General features: G+C 31.9%; 1 protein-coding gene and 1 long non-coding RNA gene across 2 annotated transcripts in view; one reads left to right on the forward strand and one right to left on the reverse strand.

The window, feature by feature from the left end:
- LOC127877400 (potassium/sodium hyperpolarization-activated cyclic nucleotide-gated channel 3-like) overlaps positions 1 to 21,918 on the forward strand; it is a 73,085-nt gene that overhangs the window by 32,083 nt on the left and 19,084 nt on the right. Inside the window, exon 2 of the mRNA XM_052423234.1 lies at positions 21,497 to 21,660. Within this exon, the coding sequence (XP_052279194.1) occupies positions 21,497 to 21,660 (164 nt within the window). The remainder of the gene's footprint in view (positions 1 to 21,496; positions 21,661 to 21,918) is intronic.
- Positions 371 to 3,045, reverse strand: LOC127877402 (uncharacterized). Its single transcript, XR_008048422.1, has 3 exons — positions 2,872 to 3,045; positions 2,443 to 2,557; positions 371 to 832 (listed from the first exon to the last, which is right to left on the reverse strand). It is a non-coding gene; the product is annotated as an uncharacterized LOC127877402 (long non-coding RNA).

Below are 21,918 nucleotides of genomic sequence, written 5' to 3' on the forward strand. Positions count from 1 at the left end.
TTGGGAAACATACTTTTAGAAATACCTCAGTGATTGATTATGCCCTATCGTCCATCAATTTACTTTATAAATTAAACGAGCTCGAGATAATTGACGTTGACAGACTTTTATCAGATGGTCATAGCCTGTTATCTATCACAGTTAATTTACCCTTTGATAAAACCCTAACCCCGATCCCAGAAATAAACACTAAAAACACCCCCCGCCCCCCTAAATGGAATCCTAATAAACAAAACGACTTTGTTTCTAATATAGACAATACATAAATAAATGAAATACAGGAATTGCTGAATAATCGTCCAAATAATGACATACAAACATTCTTAAATAAAATTACCAATAAAATCTCAAATATCTTCAGACAGTCTGCGCGCAAATCGTTCCCTCACCAAATTAATAAACAAAGAAGTAAAACTTCTTATTTAAAAGCTACACCAAAACCATGGTTTGGGCCTCAATGTCACAAGGCACGAAATAAATACAATCACGCTCGTAAAGCTTACCAATTACACAAATCCACACTAAATAAACGTAACCTAGATTCGGCCAGCCGCCACTATAAACACGTTCTCAATACGTATATAAACAAACATAAATATACTGTAGAAAATAAGTTACGGTCAATGAACGCCTCAAACCCCAAAGAATATTGGAAACTTTTAAACAATATAAATAAAAGTAAAAAGGAAAGTGAAAGCCCAAATATCGAACAGTTTTTTAAATTCTTTAAAGATACTAACGCAACTATACACCCAGATATATTGCCACCAGACCCGGATGAACATGGTACACCTGATACATACAATGTCGAAGCCTTGAATACACCTATCACCTGCAACGAAATAAATAAAGTGATTATAAAATTAAAGAATGGCAAAGCGCCATCACAAATTGACAATGTTTTAAATGAATTCATTAAGAACACTTCTTTCAAAATGCTCCCAATATATTGCAGTCTTTTCAACACAATTTTAGACACCGGAATCTTACCTGAAGCTTGGTTAATCGGTGCAATAAAACCCATATTTAAAAATAAAGGATCTAAGCTTGATCCTAACAATTACAGACCGATTACAATTTTAAGTTGTTTAGGCAAGCTATTTACAGCTGTAATTAACAAACGAATAAACACTTTTCTAGAAGACAATAACTTACTTCATGAGAACCAAGCTGGATTTCGCTCAGGTTATTCGACATGCGACCATATATTTACATTAAATATGCTTATTCAAAAATTAAGGGCCGCTAAAAGAAAATTATTTTGTTCATTCATAGATTTTTCGGCTGCATTCGATTCTATCTGGAGAACAAGTCTGTGGCATAAAATACTTAAACTTGGAATTCAAGGTAAAATATTCACCATTATCACAAATTTGTATTCTAATATTAAATCCTGTGTTTCTCTCAATGGTGAACTATCCCAAATGTTTTTTAGTACTTTAGGAGTGAGACAAGGAGAAAACCTATCTCCTATACTTTTCTCTATGTACATGAACGATCTTGATGCTTTCTTACAACAAACGTGTAATGGAATAAGTCTAGAAGTTAATATAAATGATGCCATCCACTTCCTAAAATTACTTATCTTACTATATGCAGATAACACCATAATCCTCGGTGAAAATGAAGAAGAATTCCAAAACAAACTGAATTGCTTCTATAACTACTGCACAACTTGGAAATTAAATGTCAATTATTCCAAAACTAAAGTTATGGTTTTTGGGACAACTAAAACCTCCAAATATAAATTCTACATAAATAACCAATTGCTCGAAACAGTCAAAGAATACAAATATCTAGGTGTCTTTTTCTCTTCATCTGGAAGTTTTTTAAATTGTAGAAAATATCTCGTAGAACAAGCCAACAAGGCACTGTTCCACGTGTTCACAAAAATAAATAATCTTAATTTACCAATTGACCTGCAAATCAAACTATTTGACCAAACTATAGTCCCTATTTTGACATATGGTTGTGAAGTATGGGGATATGAGAATCTAGACATAATCGAGAATGTCCATTGTTCTTTCCTACGAAGAATCATTAAAGTTAAAAAATCTACGCCAAGATATTGCTTATATGCAGAACTTGGAAGATACCCGCTGGATATAATTATAAAAACAAGAATGATAAGGTTTTGGAACAAGATAATAACAAGCAAACACACTAAATTTTCCTTTTTGATGTATAAATTTATGATAAACTCACATATAAACAATAAATGGACTAACTTTATTGCCAGCATCTTAAACTCTACTGGCCTTTCATTTTTATGGTTACAGCAAGAGAACATTTCGACAAATAACATACATAAGCAAGTCAAGACAACTTTAACTGATCAGTTTATCCAGTGTTGGAATGCGCAGATACAATGTTCATCTAAAGGCAAAATGTATGGATTATTTAAAAAAAATACCAACTTTGAACATTATCTTACAGCCTTACCTCAATCACTACGATTAAGTATGCTGCATTTCCGCACCGGCAACCATCTATTCCCAGTTGAGTCTGGCCGCTTTTCTCAAAACTTCATACCCCATGAGAATCGAAAGTGCAACCTCTGTAATACAAACGACATTGGGGACGAAATGCATTACCTTTTATTATGTCCTCACTTCAAAGAAAAAAGAACAAAATTAATCCCTTCTAATTATACGCTCCGTCCAAACGTCATTAAATTCCATGATTTAATGTGCACTAACAATCCTGTCACACTTAAAAACACAGCTTTATTTATGAAACACTTAATCAATGCCTTTCGGCGCTCGTAATAAAATAGTTGCATACACGTACCTAAAGACACAGTATTTTCTTTTGAGAAGTATACCTCTAATACTCTAAAATTAATGACCCACATAATAATATAAAACCTACCTCGCTATGGCGCACGAAATAATCCAATTGCCATTGTTAAAAGTTCCACTCTATTACGTTTACAAACAGTCCAACTCATCCATCAATGAAATATTACGCTACACTGTCTCATCACGTTTATATAACACTCCCGTCAATGAAATGCCAGTTATCGCTTCTATCGACAATCCACACAACGCAAGGGCACCATAGAGGGTTGTACGCTTATTACCGTTTACATTTTATGAACTGAAATTCCTGATAAACGTCTAACCGAATTATTTAATTGCTTAATAGTTCCCCGACGGTTACCCTCCCTCATTTTATTAGACGGGAGAGTACTCTATTTATACTAGGAAGACCTACCTACGTTCAACCATAAAATCACATTAAAAAATGGATATTGCAAAAATTAAAACTCACTACTCGAATGCATGTTCTTGTATGTATTAAATAAAGAAAATGTCACGTAAAAAAAATGATTAAAAATAAATAAATAATAATATAAAAAATGGTAGAACTATGTTCCCTGTCTTATGGTAAGTGTAATCGTAATATTTGCTCTTCCTAGCTTTATAATCACCACTATCATAATCATCATGGCCATCACCATTGTCGTCATCTCGATCATCATCATGATTACTAGTATCATCATTATCAGTATTACTATCATTATTAGCGTCGTTGTTGTTGTTGTTACTATTACTAGAAGTATTATTATAACTAACGCTGTTGTTGTAAATCATTAATCCTACTCTTTAATATGGAGTGTATCCACATAAATATTCCACCACTAACTGTTAACTATTTAATGTTGTTGTTTGTGTTACTTTTGTAGAAGTACTATTATAACAAATGTTGTTGTTGGTGATCACTATACATTATTTTGTAATTAGAACGAATTCACATACGTACTTAACTATTAATTATCCAACACCTACGGGTTCGAAACCCAAATTTTCTTTTGTTTGTAGACAATATATTGTTTAAATAACCATTATGTTACTGACCCTCTACTGGAGAATTTTCACATGACAACCACTTTCCCAATTGATCTACTATGATTTATCGTATATAATACTGTTTGTTTGATATCTGTGTAATTATCTTATACATATGCTCACATGTTATTACAAAATGTCATTGTTTTGTAACCTGTGAAAACAAATAAAGTTCTGTTCTGTTCTGTTCGGTAAAGACAATGCCATCGATTTCAATTCAAAATTATTGTGCCACATTGAATCTGAATATCAGCGTAATACATAATATCCATAATATTGGTATTGTGATGCTGATTATTGAGATCATCTGAAGAAACGAAAACCAACATATAAATACATAAGTAAAATAAAAGAGAATTAAAACCTTGACACGTACTTTTGTTTTAAAAATTCTAAGATGACGTTCTTAAGTCTTAAAATTTAAGGTTGTGTTAAAATTATAACGTTTTAATTTGGCAAAGAAATAATTGTTAAAGATAACGTTATTATATGTACATATGCTCATTAAAATTAGATAAATGATCGTAGAGTCATATAGTTTGGCCATGCTTTTAGTGTCAGGTCTGTAAAATTCTGCATGATGATAGCAGAATAGGACACAGTTTTATTTAGCTGTTAACGCTAACATAGTTTTGGTCAATGTGTTATAGGTAAATTAAATAATTCAGTCATGTAGGACTATACTTTCTTAATAAATCATATTCTATGCAAAGGCATGTTTTGAAATTTAAATAATGGTGTTATCGTTTGCAGAAATCGATAGAGTAATGATTGGTGTTCACTAATAAATCACTAAAATATGTTAAAGTCTGAGACTATATTAAGATATTGCTCTGCTGAGAAATATATTCAACAAGAAAAACTGTTGGTAAAAAAGGTGCTAAAACAGTCGATTTTTGTATGTGTCTAGTTCCTTTTTGCATAATAATTAAAGTATCATGTTACATGCTGAAATCAATTCAACTTAGAATGCCCTTTAAGAAGAGATATGGTTAACGTTCAAAATGTAGCATATATTTTGAGTTGAAAGTGTAATTTTTTTTAATTACTATGTGACCTTACAAAAAAAAAAAGCTTTTTGAGCGGGATATTGTGATTCGGTTCACGTTTAACAAAAATTGTAAGATTTGGTTCAGTTGTTTCACGAATCTAACGACCATTTAACAAGAAAAACGCCGTTAGAATTTTCACAATAAATAGGAAACACATATGTAATTTTTTGAGAACCAAAAGAAAATGCAAGCACGTTCCTTGAATATTGATCCATATCCTCAGTTCGAAGATATGTATACTTTGGAATGAATCAAATCCTCGTCTGTCATGTTAATGGTATATACATTTATTGTTTTATGTGTCTGTTTGTTAACATTCCTTTAAGGCTAAGTGATACATTAACAGGAAATAGAAACTCATTGCAAATATATTTCACGTGGTTATATTTCACGTGGTGATATTCCCAAAGCGTCCCCAGACGATATTCCAATAATCTGATTATGTCTGCTATATACTTCAATCCAATTAGCAGTACATTCATGTTTTAGTGTTATATTCAAAAATATGATAGGGTCTGCTTTATACTTGATTCAAATTAACAGTACATTCATTTTGTAGTGTGTTCCATTTCACGTAAAGCGTTAATAACTCGTATTGTGATATTGCAAAACTGGCATGGATTATTTTTTTAGAATTGATTGACAAGCGAGTTCTCAGATATGTTGATTCAGCAAATTGTTTGAACCATTAAACCCATGGTTTAAGTTTGATATAACGTGTAGATCAACATAATTACCATGATAAGGCTTTGACTTAATAACTATTAAAAAGGCAAGTATATAATGTATCCATTTGTATTCTCTCCTAATAAGATATCTCCGTGGAATCGACTTCGTCTGATTGCAGAATATTTAGTTGTGTGAGTGATATATTACGTGCATACCGAGAAGAATTCTTGTGTGCCGGATCCATTTGGACCAGAGATTGAAGTTATTGGGCATTCGATTGCTGTTTGGCCGGCATAGTCGTTGCCATGCATGGTGTTATTTAGTTTGATGTCCATAAGCAGGCAAAATAAGACATGAGCTGCATTTGAGTACAGAAATTGATTTCAAAGCAGCTTATTTTTAGATGATTTATTGCTAGGACTCTTAAGTGTCGAATACGATTGTCAAAACGTTTGCAAAATATTTAATTTAAGGCCTGGAAAACGAGTTATAATTATGATGCAATCATTCACTAGACTATAAAACATTTTTATAACAGTTCATCTGATAATATTTGTTTATATTAAAGAAGTACATAAATTAACATAAAGGATTTTAATACCGGTTAATGCTGATGGTTTACGTTCAAGTCGAAAATCATTGTAATTTATATGCTGACACATACTTATATTAAACGCATGTTTGTAAGTTTCTTTGTCGTTTCATTTATCTAGGTTTGATTTGCTTACTTCGTGTGTTAATGGTTAACACAAATCGATTTCCTTGCAATTTTGGTTGTATATGGCCTTTTCGTTTGTCACGACAATTATAAATTATGTCGTTATCAGTCATGTTTTTGTTGTTCAACGGAAATTAAATATTTGTGTACGATTCCTTAAATTGCTTTTGGAAAGAATAATTTCAGGTAACAACACACGTGTTTATTAAGTCCATCAAAAGTACAAACCAATATATAAGAATAATGTGATAATGAACATAGAGGGCCTATTGAAGCCTTACAACATAATGTATTATCAAACACTATGAAAGCATCTTAATGATAGAAAATAGTTCTTAAAACTATTATTTAATATAATTTAGATATAATTTAAGGAAAGACGATTTGCGAAAAACGAAAATAATAAATATTTATTGCTTTTAGGTATATATGCATATGATTTCAAAATCAGTGATAAGTTTTAAAGTGGTACCAGTCATTCTATATTTCTTTAGAATGTATTGTCCGTTTTGTTGCAGTACAAAGAAATGAATTATGCCTGCTTTTTAATTTTTACTGAACGATATTAAGTTTTTGTGTGGTCTTTTGCTGCGTGATGTAGCTGGAGTACTCGTGGGATTAATCGCCATCCCGATACGAAGACCACTTACAAAGTTCACAAGCGCTGGGGGCAGAGATTAAAACCTGGTCGCATAAGCGAGAAGCGCGTGTACAACCTCTCCGCTAGCCGTAGATAATTTCAAAGGCAAATTATGTCGATTTTTATTGATGTGCTTGCTAATGTATCGTGTGTGTTTTGTATTATATTATAACGTCAGGTTGCTGGTTAATGAAACTCTTCTCGTGTTTTCGTTTATAGCCCTTTGGTTTCTAAATTTGATTAATGTGCAATACAGTAGTTATCATTAAACACGGAAAATGTCTTTCCAATAATAGCTATTCGTTCTCGTAGTGTTTTGAATTATACGAACTGTTTATGAGCATGAGAAAGGTTACGCGCGGGTGTGCCGTTAAATTATTGATAACATTATGCCAGAATATGATGAAGTAATAACCGTCTATCTATAAGAAAAAGACGGCCTGTGTTTCCCCGAAAATATCAAATTTACATTTTGTCTAAGCTATGGTTCAAACGACAGATCTTGCCATCTACATTTCAACACTGAAACTTGATGTGTCTCTATCGCGTTCATACGATAAAGGTAATAAAACAAACAATATCAAACAGATATAAACATTATACACATACTGTTTTGGTATGACAGTTTGTACTTTTTTTTTAAGTTTTAGCATAATACAAACGACGCGGCGGTATATAATGTGTAACCGATACTTAAATGTCTTAGTAGTGGGGTCATATGATGAAATGATTGTTCACTTTTTGATAAAAGCAACAAACTTGGCACATTTGTAGATTTAAGTATTTTATTCAATTTAAGCTATGGACCCATCTCCAATTTTCAAGATGGCCGCCATTTTCAAGATATCCGCCAAAATGGCCGCCAAACTTTAGGAAATTACATGTTACTGCCATATTTGATTAAAATATTCTGTTTTTGGCATTAAAATTAGCTGTTTTATGTTATTAAATAATGAAAATATGTTTCTACATGAAAAAAAAATGAATTAAATATTGCATATAAGTCAAAATGGCTTCCAAAATGGCCGCCTAAAGTACAAAAAAATAAGATTTTCCACCTCAAATCTATAATTTCATAACTCATTGAATGTATGTTATGTAAGCAAGTGTTTTTTTTGTATTTACAGATACCTTCATTTGTATAATATGCTCAACATATTGTGTCAGTCCTTAAATAAAGAAATAACTGCATTCAACGAGTTCACACTTCCAGACCTTAAAGCTGCTTTAAAATCTAACCGCGGTCACATCCTCCACCACATATGGTGCTTGTATTCAGTGGAATTGTTCACTTTTTGATAAAAGCAACACACTTTGCTCATTGGTAGTTTAAAGTATTTATGACAAAATAGGCTATGGACCCAATTCATATTTTTCAAAATGGCCGCCATTTTCAAAATGGCCGCAAACCTATCAAAAAAGGAGAAAATATCGAGGTGCTGATTTTGTGTTGCGATCTTTTACAAATCAAATGAAATATTACAATACTTTATTACTTATCATGCTGATAATCAAAATTCTTTGCAAGAAACACATTTATTATAAGTATTTTGTTAATTTTATACTTTTTGTAAGGTTTAAAGGTCAATCCTTTTTTTTTGGGGGGGGGGGGGAATTATGCTTTTTTGGCAAATATTCATTTACTTTAATAATAAATAAATCCATAAAGCAGATTATCATGGTCCGAGAGCGCAGGTGTTTATTGCAAGTTTTGAGGCCAATAATTTTTGTGTATATTTGAAAAGAGAATTTTATATCCTTCCAGTAAACCCATTTCTTAAGTGTCACAGCCGTGCATATCAATGATTTTTTTGGGTAAAATCACTCAAAATCTTCCCTTCCTTTCCCTCTGATTTCTGGAACAATTAAATAAATAGACATTTTCAGTCATGGGAATTTACCCAGGGTTTCAGTTTTGGGGTATTAAATAGGTATCAGAAACCTTTCTGATAATTCAGTAAAACAAATTATTTTCCATGTAATTTTTTTAAGGGAAAAACCACCAAATTTCGCATTTTATTTTTGAAAATTTGACCATTTTTCAAATTTTAATTCTGCGAAATCTTTTACCAAGTTAACAATTTCCAACATATTTGTCTAATCAGTGTTTTAATAACACACATATGGTCTCCTTGTTTCATTCCAACAACGACTTTTTTTTATCAATATCTATTAGTGATTTTGGGTGGAAATGAATAAAATCGCTTGTTTTTCTGAATTATCAGAAAGGTTTCTGATACCTATTTAATACCCCAAAACTGAAACCCTGGGTAAATTCCCATGACTGAAAATATCTACCGAGGTATTTATTTAATTATTCCAGACATCAGAGGGAAAACTTAAGATTTTGAGTGATTTTACCCAAAAAATCATTGATATGCACGGCTGTGACACTTAAGAAATGGGTTTTCTGGAAGGATATAAAATTCTCTTTTCAAATATACACAAAAATGGCCGCAACACTTGCAATAAACACCTGCGCTGTCGGACCATGATAATCTGCTTTATGGATTTATTTATTATTAAAGTAAATGAATATTTGCCAAAAAAAGCATAATTCCCCCCCCCCAAAAAAAAAATGACCTTTTGACCTTAAAAAAAGTACAAAATTAACAAAATACTTATAATTAATGTTTTTCTTGCAAAGATTTTTGATTATCAGCATAATTAGTAATACAGTATTGTAATATTTCATTTGATTTGTAAAAGATCGCAACAAAAAAACAGCAACTCGATATTTTCTCCTTTTTTTTAATAGGTTGGCGGCCATTTTGAAAAATATGAATTGGGTCCATAGCCTATTTTGTCTTAAATACTTTAAACTAATAATGATCAAAGTGTGTTGCTTTTATCAAAAAGTGAACAATTCCACTGAATACAAGCACCAATTATGTGGTGAAGGATGTGAACGCGGTTAGATTTTAAGGCAGCTTTAAGGTCTGGAAGAGTGAACTCGTTGAATGCAGTTATTTCTTTATTTTAGGACTGAAACAATATGTTGAGAATATTATACAAATGAAGATATCTGTAAATACAAAAAAGGAAAACACTTGCTTATATAACATACTTTCGTTTAATATTGAAATTAAAGATTGGAGTAGGAAAATCCTATTTTTGGTACTTTAGGCGGCCATTTTGGAAGCCATTTTGACTTATATGCAATATTTAATTCAATTTTTTTTTCATGTTGAAACATATTTTAATTAATTTATAACATAAAACAGCTAATTTCAATGCCAAAAACAGAATATTTTAATCAAATATGGCAGTAACATGTAATTTCCTAAATTTTGGCGGCCATCTTGGCGGCCATCTTGAAAATGGCGGCCATCTTGAAAATTGGAGATGGGTCCATAGCTAAAAATGAATAAAATACTTAAATCTACAAATGTGCCAAGTTTGTTGCTTTTATCAAAAAGTGAACAATTCCACTGAATTCAAGCACCATATGATCCCGCTATAGTAACACATTTGTCTGCTTTTCTAAGCAGTTGTCTTGAGTTGAGTTAATTGTCTGTCATATTGTGCGCTTGTCTAAGCAGTTGTCTTGAGTTGATTTTCTGTCATATTGTGTGTTGTATTTATCGTATCTATCTTAAGCGTTTTGGAGAGCATTGGCCCACTGCGTGCATATAAGAATGTACTTGTTAACGTTAATAATTTATAAAATCATCAATAAATACATTTTTTTGTTAATTATACTACTGTATAAATATCTGAAAAGTCTCATTGGAATAACCAAGTGTATTAGATTTTAGTAAATTAACATATAAAGCAGTGTTTTGTGTGTTAAAATGCCAAGTTACAGCATAATCAGGCGCGTAACGCTGTTCCAAATGACACGGACAGTAAATGAAATTTATAGATAACTTAAAGCAGGAAAAAACGACACAATAATTGTTAATACACTATTAAGACTGATATAATGAGCGGACAATGTCATCTGGTCTTACCGCGGAATAATTTTGCAAGATTCTCGGGATATGTATAGCATGTCGTAACATGCGTGTGGCTGATGATGGATGGTGTCTGTCTCAAAGGTTTCAAGATAATGTCATTGGTTTTCAGGCAAAATAGTTGTGCCATTTATTGAATCCAAACATCGGTTTGCTGAAATCTGAGGGCATCAGAAGAAACAAATTAATACATCAAATCAACCTTCATTTATCGGGTTCTTAATGCGTCTAAGTTTGTTTTCATATTATAATCCAATCGAACCCATAACATTTCGTTGACTGCGTTTAAATCACAAATTAATTTTTAAAAGGGCTATTTTATAATTGGTGATTATAACTGTTTGTGCGTTTTAAAATGAAATACATTTAAATATGCCTTTCATACTTAGATTACGGATTTTGTTGTCATATGCTTTTAAGAATTTAGTAAAAGAACCTTCACCCATTACCATTTACGTCTCTTTCAGCCGTACAGGAGTGCGTTTGATTTGAGTTGAACTTCCGTGCATCCTTATTAATTAACTCTTTGCAGATCATACATTTATAATGACCTTCGATGCTTTGAACTAAAAAAAATACATGCAACTTCATAGAGATTTCAATTACATCGCTCTACACAAATCATGCCCAATTAATTAGATTAAGATCGGGAGATCAACAGGTTACCATAAAATCCTGAAGTTAATTATCGGTTAACCAGTCTCGAAACTGAAAAATGGACACCATTTCGCACATTTTTGTCGACCTAATTTATGTTTAACTCAGCCATCTAAACATATTAATTACACGATTATTTTGGTCATCATCATAATCATTATCATCATCAGCAGCCGCAGCATCAGCATCAGCATTATCAGCATTATCATCATCATGTTCTTTCTTTTTTTTCTTCATTATCATTATCATCATCATCACCATCATTATTATCATCATGTTGCGCGGCAGTGAAAACTTCAAGTACTCGATAGCATTCTTCACAAGTAAAGCAAACATTACATGCTTTTAGTGTAGTTTAATAGGAAAAAAAACATTTATTTTTTAGAGTTTACTGGTCTTAAACTTTATAAAACTGTATGGAAATTTTTGTTAAAATACTGATTCACTTGTTTTAATGTAAATAAGCCTGTTAAACATAAACTGGTTTATAGCACATAACGTACAATATTTAATAAAATGTTATTTGAAAATGAAACCAGAGTTGGTATTTTTCCATTGAGAAGAAAAAACATTTAGCTCTTCAAGGGATCAATCTCATAATCGCGGACAAGTAAAATAGCTGTTCACTGTCTGTCTAAGAAATGTTGTATTCAAATAGAAAATTAAAATACGTGTTGTTCTTTTATGTTCGCGAGGTTTTTAAGAAAATATAGAAACACACAAAAGAAGGCAAACGGCCATTGTTTTTCACGCCGTAGCATTTAATGTATAGGTTAATACCCAGAAAGCAGAGAGGATATTCCAATGGGCTGGTTGAGCCTATTAGATAATTGAAGTCGATAGACGAGATTGACCTCCCAATATAAGCCATTTTACGGCACAATAATTCACCAATTTGTGGCTCGCGATATGCAGTTCTAACGTGGTAAATACTGTCTGCATATATGTATAGTAAAATTACTCAACTTCAAATGGAATGAACTTATATGTAAAATAAGTATGTTATTTGTCATTATATTAGTGAAGTGTCGCGGATGAGAAACAAAGCCATTTTGACTAGCGCTGTTTCGGAGGCACTGGCAGTCAAGAAATTGCTGGCAAAGCTTGTGTTCTAAATTAAAACTCTTTTATGAACTCATGGTCACTTATAGACCAGAATGTCCGTGGCTGTGTCCATATTTTAAGATCACAGATGGCAATTACGTAATCAACAGTATCGTAGCAAACAGTTATCCAGGGGTCATTTTCTCGACAGTTTTGACAATGCGTAACATTAAGTTACTAGTAAACAAACATTTATTTTAGGTTCATGGAAATAAAACTTTATCTTAGACAGCAAACATTTTATATTGCTCTTGATGTGAAAATAATTTGTTATTTATTTTACCTACATTTGTAACGTGATCTATTAAATAATTTAAGATTTGGCACTTTTGTCTGGACAATAACATCGATTTTGTAAAGGTTAATGACCAGAACTTAACCGACCCGTATGAATACTAATACTTGTATCTGTTGTATTGCTTAAATCAATTTACCTAAAAATGCACTTCAAATATAGTATGTTATAAGAATATTTTCATGCAAAATGTTGCATTTATGTTTTGTGATCAATGAGTGACTTTTACATAACATTACACAGGGATTTACGTAAGTACATGTGGCGTTAACACATAACATGCACCGTCAAAAAATGGCCAATATTATCATTAAAGCACCATTTGCGTATGTGCTAATGTGAGTTGATGTACATTTAACAGAATAAGGGCGATGAGTTTAACTTGTCTCACGAATTCTACGAGAATTATGAATTTTACAAGAAAACCGCCGTTGGAGTGATAACAATAAGATGAAACACATTGTTTAACTTTATAAGAACCAACAGAAATTGCAAGCACGTTTTGTATTATTGTATAATTAGGAGACTTGTCGACTCACGCACAAATCTATATCTCTCTTCCAGATTAATATTATATGTATTTTTGTGTTTAATATGTTTGCTGTTTTACCATTCCCTTCAAGCTTAAGGCAGCATCAACAGGCAAAAAAGAAAGCACACAGCAAATGTGTTTCAAGCGGTTGCATTTGGTGTGGGGGTAATACTCAGAAAGCGTCCCCAGAGGGTATTCCGATAATCAGATAGTGTCTGCCATCTACTTGGATCGAATTAACAATTCATTCACTTTTAGCGTGTTCTATTTCACCTTAAGCGTTAATAACTCGTATTGTCATATTGCAAAACTGTCAGGAATCAATTTTTGGAGGAATAATTGACCAGCGAGTACCAATAAATATTGACTCAGCAATGTTTACTAAGGAATAAACCAAGTGTGTGAATGTATCCTTTAGTTCCAACGAAACCTTTATAACACAATGAGATATATATAACCTCACTTTTTAATGCATTTACTTCAGTATTGCATTTTCATTCAATAATTAATCGGTGATTTTGATATAATGTAGTCCGCAGTTTTTACTTGGATACATTTCCCTCTGAAAATGACATCTAGTTTGCTTAAGGCTTTGACTTAATCACTATTAAATAGGCATTTTATATAATTTACCTATTTGTCTCCTCTCTTAATTAGATATCTTTGTGGAATCGGTTACGTCTGATTAAAGTGTATGGAATTTTCTGAGTGATATATTACGTGCAGACCGAGAAGAATTCCTGTCTACTGGATCCATTACGATCAGAGATTGAAGTTATTGTGCGTTCGATTTGCTGTTTGGCCTGCATAGTCGTATCCTTGCATGGATTTATTTATTTTGAAGTAAATAAGCAGGCAGAATAAAACATGAGCTGTCTGTGAGTACAAAGATTGATGGCGAAACAGATAATTTGTAGATGAGTTATTGCTAGGACTCCTAAATGACCTTAAGGATTGTAAAACGTTAGCAAATGATTAAATTAAATGAAGGGAAAATGAGTAACAATTATGATACAAAATGCACCATGCTGCATTACATTCTTCTAGTAATATTAGTTTATAATAAAGAGTTATGCACATAAACGATTCTTCAAACGGTTAAGGTAAATGGTTAACGCTAAGTTGAAAATCATAGAAACGAATATGCTGATATAAAATTATATTAAATACATTTTGTTAAGTTTCTCAACAAACTAGCTTTCATCTGCTTACGCAATGAGTAAATAAAAAACAAAAATCGATTTGCTCGCAAAACTAAATATCATACAGTATTTTGGTTTTAAATGGCCTATTCGTTAGTCACGAGAAGAGTGTATTATGTCGTTATCAACTATGTTTATATTTTTTCCAAAGGAAAGAAAATATTTGTGTAATATTGCTTCTTTTAGCGCTTAAACAATTTGGAAAAAATACTTTCAGGTCAAAACACACACGTTTAAAAAGTCCACAAAAAGTACACATACATACGAATTATTGTGTAACCGACATCGAGGGCTTATGTAATACTTGTAACATAATGTATTATTAAATACTTTAAAGCAACTTACTGATATAACATATTTCCCAAATATATTATTGTATATAAACTCGATATGATTAATAGAAAGGCAAATAGCAGAAAACCCTCACAAACAATGAATATGTATTGCTTATATATATATATATATATATATATATATATATATATATATATATATATACATATATATATATATATATATATATATATATATATATATATATATATATATATATATATATATATATATTCACACATATGGCCAGTTACGGGGTCTCTGATTTAGAAATAGGTTATGGGGTTCCCACTTTAAATACATGTATCTCCATACCCTTTTTTATCCGATATAAACACGAATTAAGGTATATAGGGGTACCTACTATTATTATTGTATATAAATACGTCATTTATTTAACGTCTTATACAAGGAAATATATAGCGAACTTATTTGCGAGGTATATACAATTTCAATTTCAGACCTGATTGTGGTTTTCGATTTAAGACCTTATTGTGAGATTTGATTGCATTACCTCCCCTACACCCCCCTCATAGTAATTAAAGGAGCCTAGATTGCGGGGTTGTATATAGACCCCGTTTTTTATATTGACCTCGTAAGTACAGTCTGAAAACTACAGAGACCGTGTAACTGGCACTATGTATTGGTATATATATATATATATATATATATATATATATTTATATTTTTATATATATATATATATATGCATATGAAAGCCAAATCCAAGATTAGGTTTAAAATGTTAACATTCATTCTTCGTTGTTTTCGAGTTGATTTACCGTATATTGATATTGTTGATTATTTCAGTGAAGCACTGGTTTTCAAAAGAAATTTGCATTTTTCAAATGAACCTTTCACTTGCAAAAACGAAAAACGGTACCAATCATATATTAATCATACGAATTCATTGACTCATGCTGTCGCATTCCTTCTTGTTTCACATTTCTTTATTATCTTATCTTTTAACCGATTAGTGCAGAACTGGACGATATTTTTTGTCATATTAACGATATAGAATTGTGTCAGCATGAAATTAGCTTAGTTATCTGTACGAATTCACATTTCCGTGTTTGTTGGCACTTTTGTGAATTGTTACAATGTTTTATTTATGCCCATTAAAGTCGAGGATGAAAATTCCGAAAACAAATCAAATAAAGTTGTGCTATATATGTTCAAATTATTGTGCTTTTTCTCGTGAAACGTAATAACAAAATGATTACATTCATGTGCCTTCATATTTTTTGAAGGGCTTGTAGAGTATTGCGAATCTCTCACTTTGAAAAAGTTGACGTTTATTTCCGTGCGTGCTGCTTTTGCACTTGTACATTTTGTACAATTATGTATGATTCTTATATATGTTTGTTTGTAACATATCGACTTTTATATAATACATTTCATTATAAACTGAAATACTATGTTTCAAATTTATAAACAATAAGTATTGTTTCCAATCCCGTCAATAAATTATTAAAAGTATTACAATTTATTATAATTTGAGTTATTGTGATCTGTGATAATAAATATCATGCACCATAACAAACAAGTCGTATGCTTAGATTTTTCTTCTATTCACATGTACTAAACGCCGAGGTCACCAAATATATAAAGATTTGACACTTATGAGATGTGAATTATTCAATAAGAGTATTATATATCACGAATGAGACCTTTGAGATTAGCGCTATTGCCAACATTCTGCCAGATGATTTTTACGATCTCTTATTGCCCGCAAGTGTTGTGATACTTCCGAAAATCGGTCGGATGGTGTTAATTCACGTGTGTGTGGGTGTGGAGCTGTGTAAGTTCGAGGCCCTTCCATGTTGCGTAAACGCGGAGTGTGTCATAGCACTCCTACTGTATTTACCACATTAGCCGAAAAGTGGGACAAACTAGTTATAGCTGCAATGTCCAGCAATTAAGTGTTTACTGAAAGATATAAGATGTGGGTGTGGTTAGATTTAGTTGCTAAATCTGATAATGTTCAGTACAGACTTAGCGTTGACTATTGAATATGTATTTCTTTTAACCGCTATAATTCATTCTTCTTTTCATTTATTGTAGATGTATTAAAACTATAAAGAAGGTTAATGTCAAGTAAAAAGGTCACGCGCGTGTGTGCCATTTAATTATTGATAACATTATGTTGGACTATGATAAAGTTATTAACCATGTATTTTTAATCAAACCAATTCATGTGTTTTCCACTGAGAAGTTCATCCCTACATATGTCTTTGTTTAAAACGACACTGTTTTCCATGTACATCTCACCTCGACGACGTTAATGTATCTAGAATATATCAATACTGAGAAATGTTTCTTTACAAATCCGAAACAAATACGGAGGCCGTTAAGTCGCATGATTGTTTAAAGAAGCCTCGCAAGTACGCTCTGGTTTGTCACACGAATGTTGATATATCTATATCGCGTTCATGTGCTACAGGGTTGAAACAAATATGTACCAAAAAGGAATAAACAACATGTAATCTTTTTTTGTACGACAATGTTTATTATCCTTTTTTGAACGGTTTGCATTACATAAACGACGTGGTGGTATTTTATGGGTAACAGATACATACATGGCTTAGTTACATATTTGTCTGCTCTTCTAGGCATTCGTCTAAAGTTGATTATTTGTCAGATTTTGTGTTGTGTCGATCGGTTTTGAATTGGTTTTGGAGGAAAAAGATCCGCTGCGTGCATTTAAGCATTTCGTACTTCACGTATTTTCATTAAAGCATCATAAATAAATTTATTTTTATAAATTGTTCACATTAAAAAATATCACAAATGCATAATTAGCATTAAACAGTTTATTATATTTAGGTGAAGTAAGAAGTTGTCTAGAATAAAATACAGTGTTTTGTGTGCGTTACAATGCCAAGTTACCGCATTATTCAGCCGCGTAACGCTGTCATTTGCAAATGACAGTAAATGAAATTAATGGATAACTAAAAGCAGAAACAAAACGGCACAATCCTTGTAAATACACAATTAAAGATTGCTAAAATGAGCAGGCAATCCCAGCTGGTCTTGATGCGGAATAAGTTTGCACGATTATGGGGATATGTACAGCATGTCGTAACATGCATGTGGGTGATGATCGATGGAATCTGTCTCAAAGGTTTCAAAAGAATATCATTGATTTTAAGAAAAATTATTTGTGCCGCTTATTAAATGCAAACGTCAGTATAAAATTATTAATCACATGAGTATGTCGTTGCTGATAGCTGATGGTTTTAGACGGAACATATTTGTATATAAAATTTATATATATTAAACCAATCTTCGTACATACATTAAAATATGCCCTTTAATAGTAGATAACAGCTTCTGTTTCCCTATGCAATTGACTTACGCACATAAATAACAGTCAGTTTTGTTAACTATGCATACAGTGCGTCGTTTACAGTTATATTTATTGTTGCATAAATTTAGTAGAAACTTCTTCGTGTCGTAGTTTGTTGTTTACCGTAATATGTATTGTTGGTTAAATATTTTAGATTTGTAAGCTAAGCAAAGAACTTATTATTTAATCTTTATTCTAGAAACATCATTGTATACCCCTTTATGAACATCGCGTTTTTATTTTGTCAATTTGTACACATAGATGTTATTCACGTCGATTCATGTGGAATACATTCAATAAATTAATAAAAATATCTCCACCGATTGCCATTTAATGCCTTTTCAGCGATACCAGTGCGTTAGATTCGAGTTGAACTTTCGTGCATTCTAATTAATTAACTTTTTGCAGATTCATGCATTTATAATGACCATGGATGCTTGGAACTCAAGACATATCACGCAACTTCGTATAGATACCTAGCACATCACTCTACATAAATCATTTCCCAATAATTATTTTAAAATCACTAGACGAACAGGTAACCATATCCAGAAGTCAATTATCGGTTAACAAGTCTCGAAACTAAAACACGGACACCATTTGGTATATTTGTGTTGGGCCTTTATTTGTTTCAATCATCCATCAAAACGGAGTAAACTTGTTAAGACTATTATTGATACGATTTATATAGTACATGCACTTGCATGAGTATTAATATACCGGTATTTGTCGACATGACGAATATAATATGTCTGTAATATTGACAAAACATAATCAAAATAGCATCTACCAGAATGGCATCTCGTCTTAATTTAAAGAACGTGTCGCCGTGCAATGATTTATAATATTCAAAATGGCTTGAGTGGTCGGCAATTTGGTGTGAGTATTTACATGTAAGTACGTAACCCTAGGAACGCACTGTGTTATCATCATCATCCGCATCAACATCATGTTACGCGGCAGTGATAGTTTCAAGCACTCGATAGCATTTGCCACTAATAAAGCAAATATTTAATGCTTTTGATGTTACTTAATAGGTATAAAAACATACATTGTTTAAGAATTTACAAATGTTTCAATGTTATAACAAATTCATGAAAATCATGAAAAAATGATAAGTCTTTTTTCATGTAAATATGCATGTTAACAACATAATCCAAATTATAGCTAATAACGCACACAATAAAATCAAACTTTATTTCCATCTGAAACCACCGTTTATTTCCATTGACAAGAAAAGACATTAAACTATTAAAGGATCGACCTCAAATCGCTGTCAAGTCGAATAACACATACATCTTCGTCGTTTGTCTAATAAATGTTATATTCAAAATACAAAAGTAAATATTTGGTGTTGTTATTTTATGTGCATTCGGTCGTAAAGAGTAAATAAATACACACGCAGATGCATTAAAATGTCTGGGTAATATTCAGAAAGCATCCCCGGAGGGTATTGCAATGAGCTGATAGTGTCTACTATATCATTGAATCCAATAGACAAGTTTAACATTCCAAATTTAAAAAATTATCACGGCGCAATAATTTATCGATTATCCGAAACGAGGCTCGCAAAGTGCAGTTCTAATGAAATTAATACTGTCTGCATATAATTAAAGTAAAGTGTATTGTTCAATTCATTATACCGTTTATTAATTCTTAAAATTTAAATAGATATTCTGACCTTTTGGTAAAATACATAACGCGACAAAATTGTCTGGAAATTTAAGTATGTTTTCAAATTCTTTAAACCCTCACTAAGCGCCGGTTGAGAACTAAGCAGGGCACAATAACTAAACCACCTCTTGTACAAGGGATTCCATCTGGGGCCGCCCCCGAAGTTCCCCTGAGGAGAAGCTTTCCAAAGCTAAATATATCGTCCAGGAATGCAAGGATCAGCAACTATTGTGGAAAAATGTATGGCTCGAACGTGTAAGCTTTCAAGAGAAGCTTTACGTAGAGGCTAAGGCAGAAGACAAGCCGGTGCATCCTTTTCTCTAGGATAGAGGCGATCGGGAAGAAGAAGAAGGTCACGCCTTATTAAATTTTATTGAATAGTGCAGAGAAGTGCTACGTAAGCACCAAAACGAATTCCACTCTACCGGTTCTATTACGAAGAAAGTTATTTGTCATCCGAATGTTGATTTCCCTGAAAATCAATTTCCGTGTACTGAAATATATCATATGAACTAAATGTATTAAATAATTCATTTGATTTCTATTGACACAAAGATGATGGTTGGGGAGATAATTTACATTTGATCTAATGCTAAGACTCATAAATATTTAATAGGTTTGTCAATAGATTACCAAGTAATTGTGGCTATAATGCAAGAGCAATGACGTAATACTTTTTGTAACGCAAAATGCACTTGTATTCACTAATATTACTGAAGATTAAACGAGTTTCAAACATAAACGATTAACATTGCAAAACCTTAGCTTGTTAATTGTTTTTTATGTGGACAGTTTATTAATATATTTAGAAACATTTATCTTTAATGTGTCTGAACAATCGATTTGCAAGCGAAACACATTTGATTTCGCTATACATATTCTGGTTAAACTAAAGAGAAAATGACGCTATTATATGGCCTATTTTTTTGTGCCACACATATAATTATTTTATATCATGTTTGTTCTTCGTTCATTTTTATTCAAAGTAAAACATATTTTTGTCAAATAAAGTTTGCTTCAACAGTTGAAATGGTGAAATGCTAAATTATTTCAGGTTAAACCTCATGATTGAAAACCCAAATCCAAAAAGAGCAATAGTGTTACAACTCACACGTGCTTTACAAATATAAAAAGCAAATCAATCGAATTTACTACATTGACATAAACTGGTTAAATATTTATGTTGTTGCAAATAGCCTCTGAATCTGGTTATGTGAAGCAAAGATTAATGTACGAGAGAAAGCTCTAAAACTTATTTACACTTGGATTCTTAGATTAAAGAATTGCTAAAACACAAACTCATAAACAATGTTTTCTCGTAGCACGTGTTCGTTGTGCGCACATACCATTTGGCTAAGTCTGTCGGCATTTCATTATCATTATATCGTATCCAGTCCGCACTCTAAGGATATATACTGATTCTTTACCGAAGTTTCCAATACATAATTATATTTTTCTTTTCAGGTTTTACTGGGACCTGTTCATGCTAGTGTTGCTATTAGCAAACTTGCTTATCCTTCCTGTTGCTATCTCATTTTTCAACGACGATCTATCCACCCAGTGGATCGTCTTCAACTGTATTAGTGATACTGTCTTCTTCCTCGACATTATTATCAACTTCAGGACAGGTATGTCAAAGTATAATATTTTGAATTGTTTACACATAAATTAAATGCAGTGTGTGTCCTTTCAGCGGAATACATGTCTTACAAAAGTATTTTTTCAACAGCCTTTGGATTTCTTTATTTAAGCTATGATGTGTTTTACATAATTAGTCTAGTAATGTATTTTAGTATAACATATAAATCTCAAACAAGGCTTGTCCATCTTCCACTGTAAGAATGTTCATCTTCAAAGTTTAATTAAAACCAAAAGGTGGGGAAAAC

Source organism: Dreissena polymorpha, chromosome 4 (genome assembly GCF_020536995.1).
Source record: "Dreissena polymorpha isolate Duluth1 chromosome 4, UMN_Dpol_1.0, whole genome shotgun sequence".
Classification (NCBI taxonomy): domain Eukaryota; kingdom Metazoa; phylum Mollusca; class Bivalvia; order Myida; family Dreissenidae; genus Dreissena; species Dreissena polymorpha.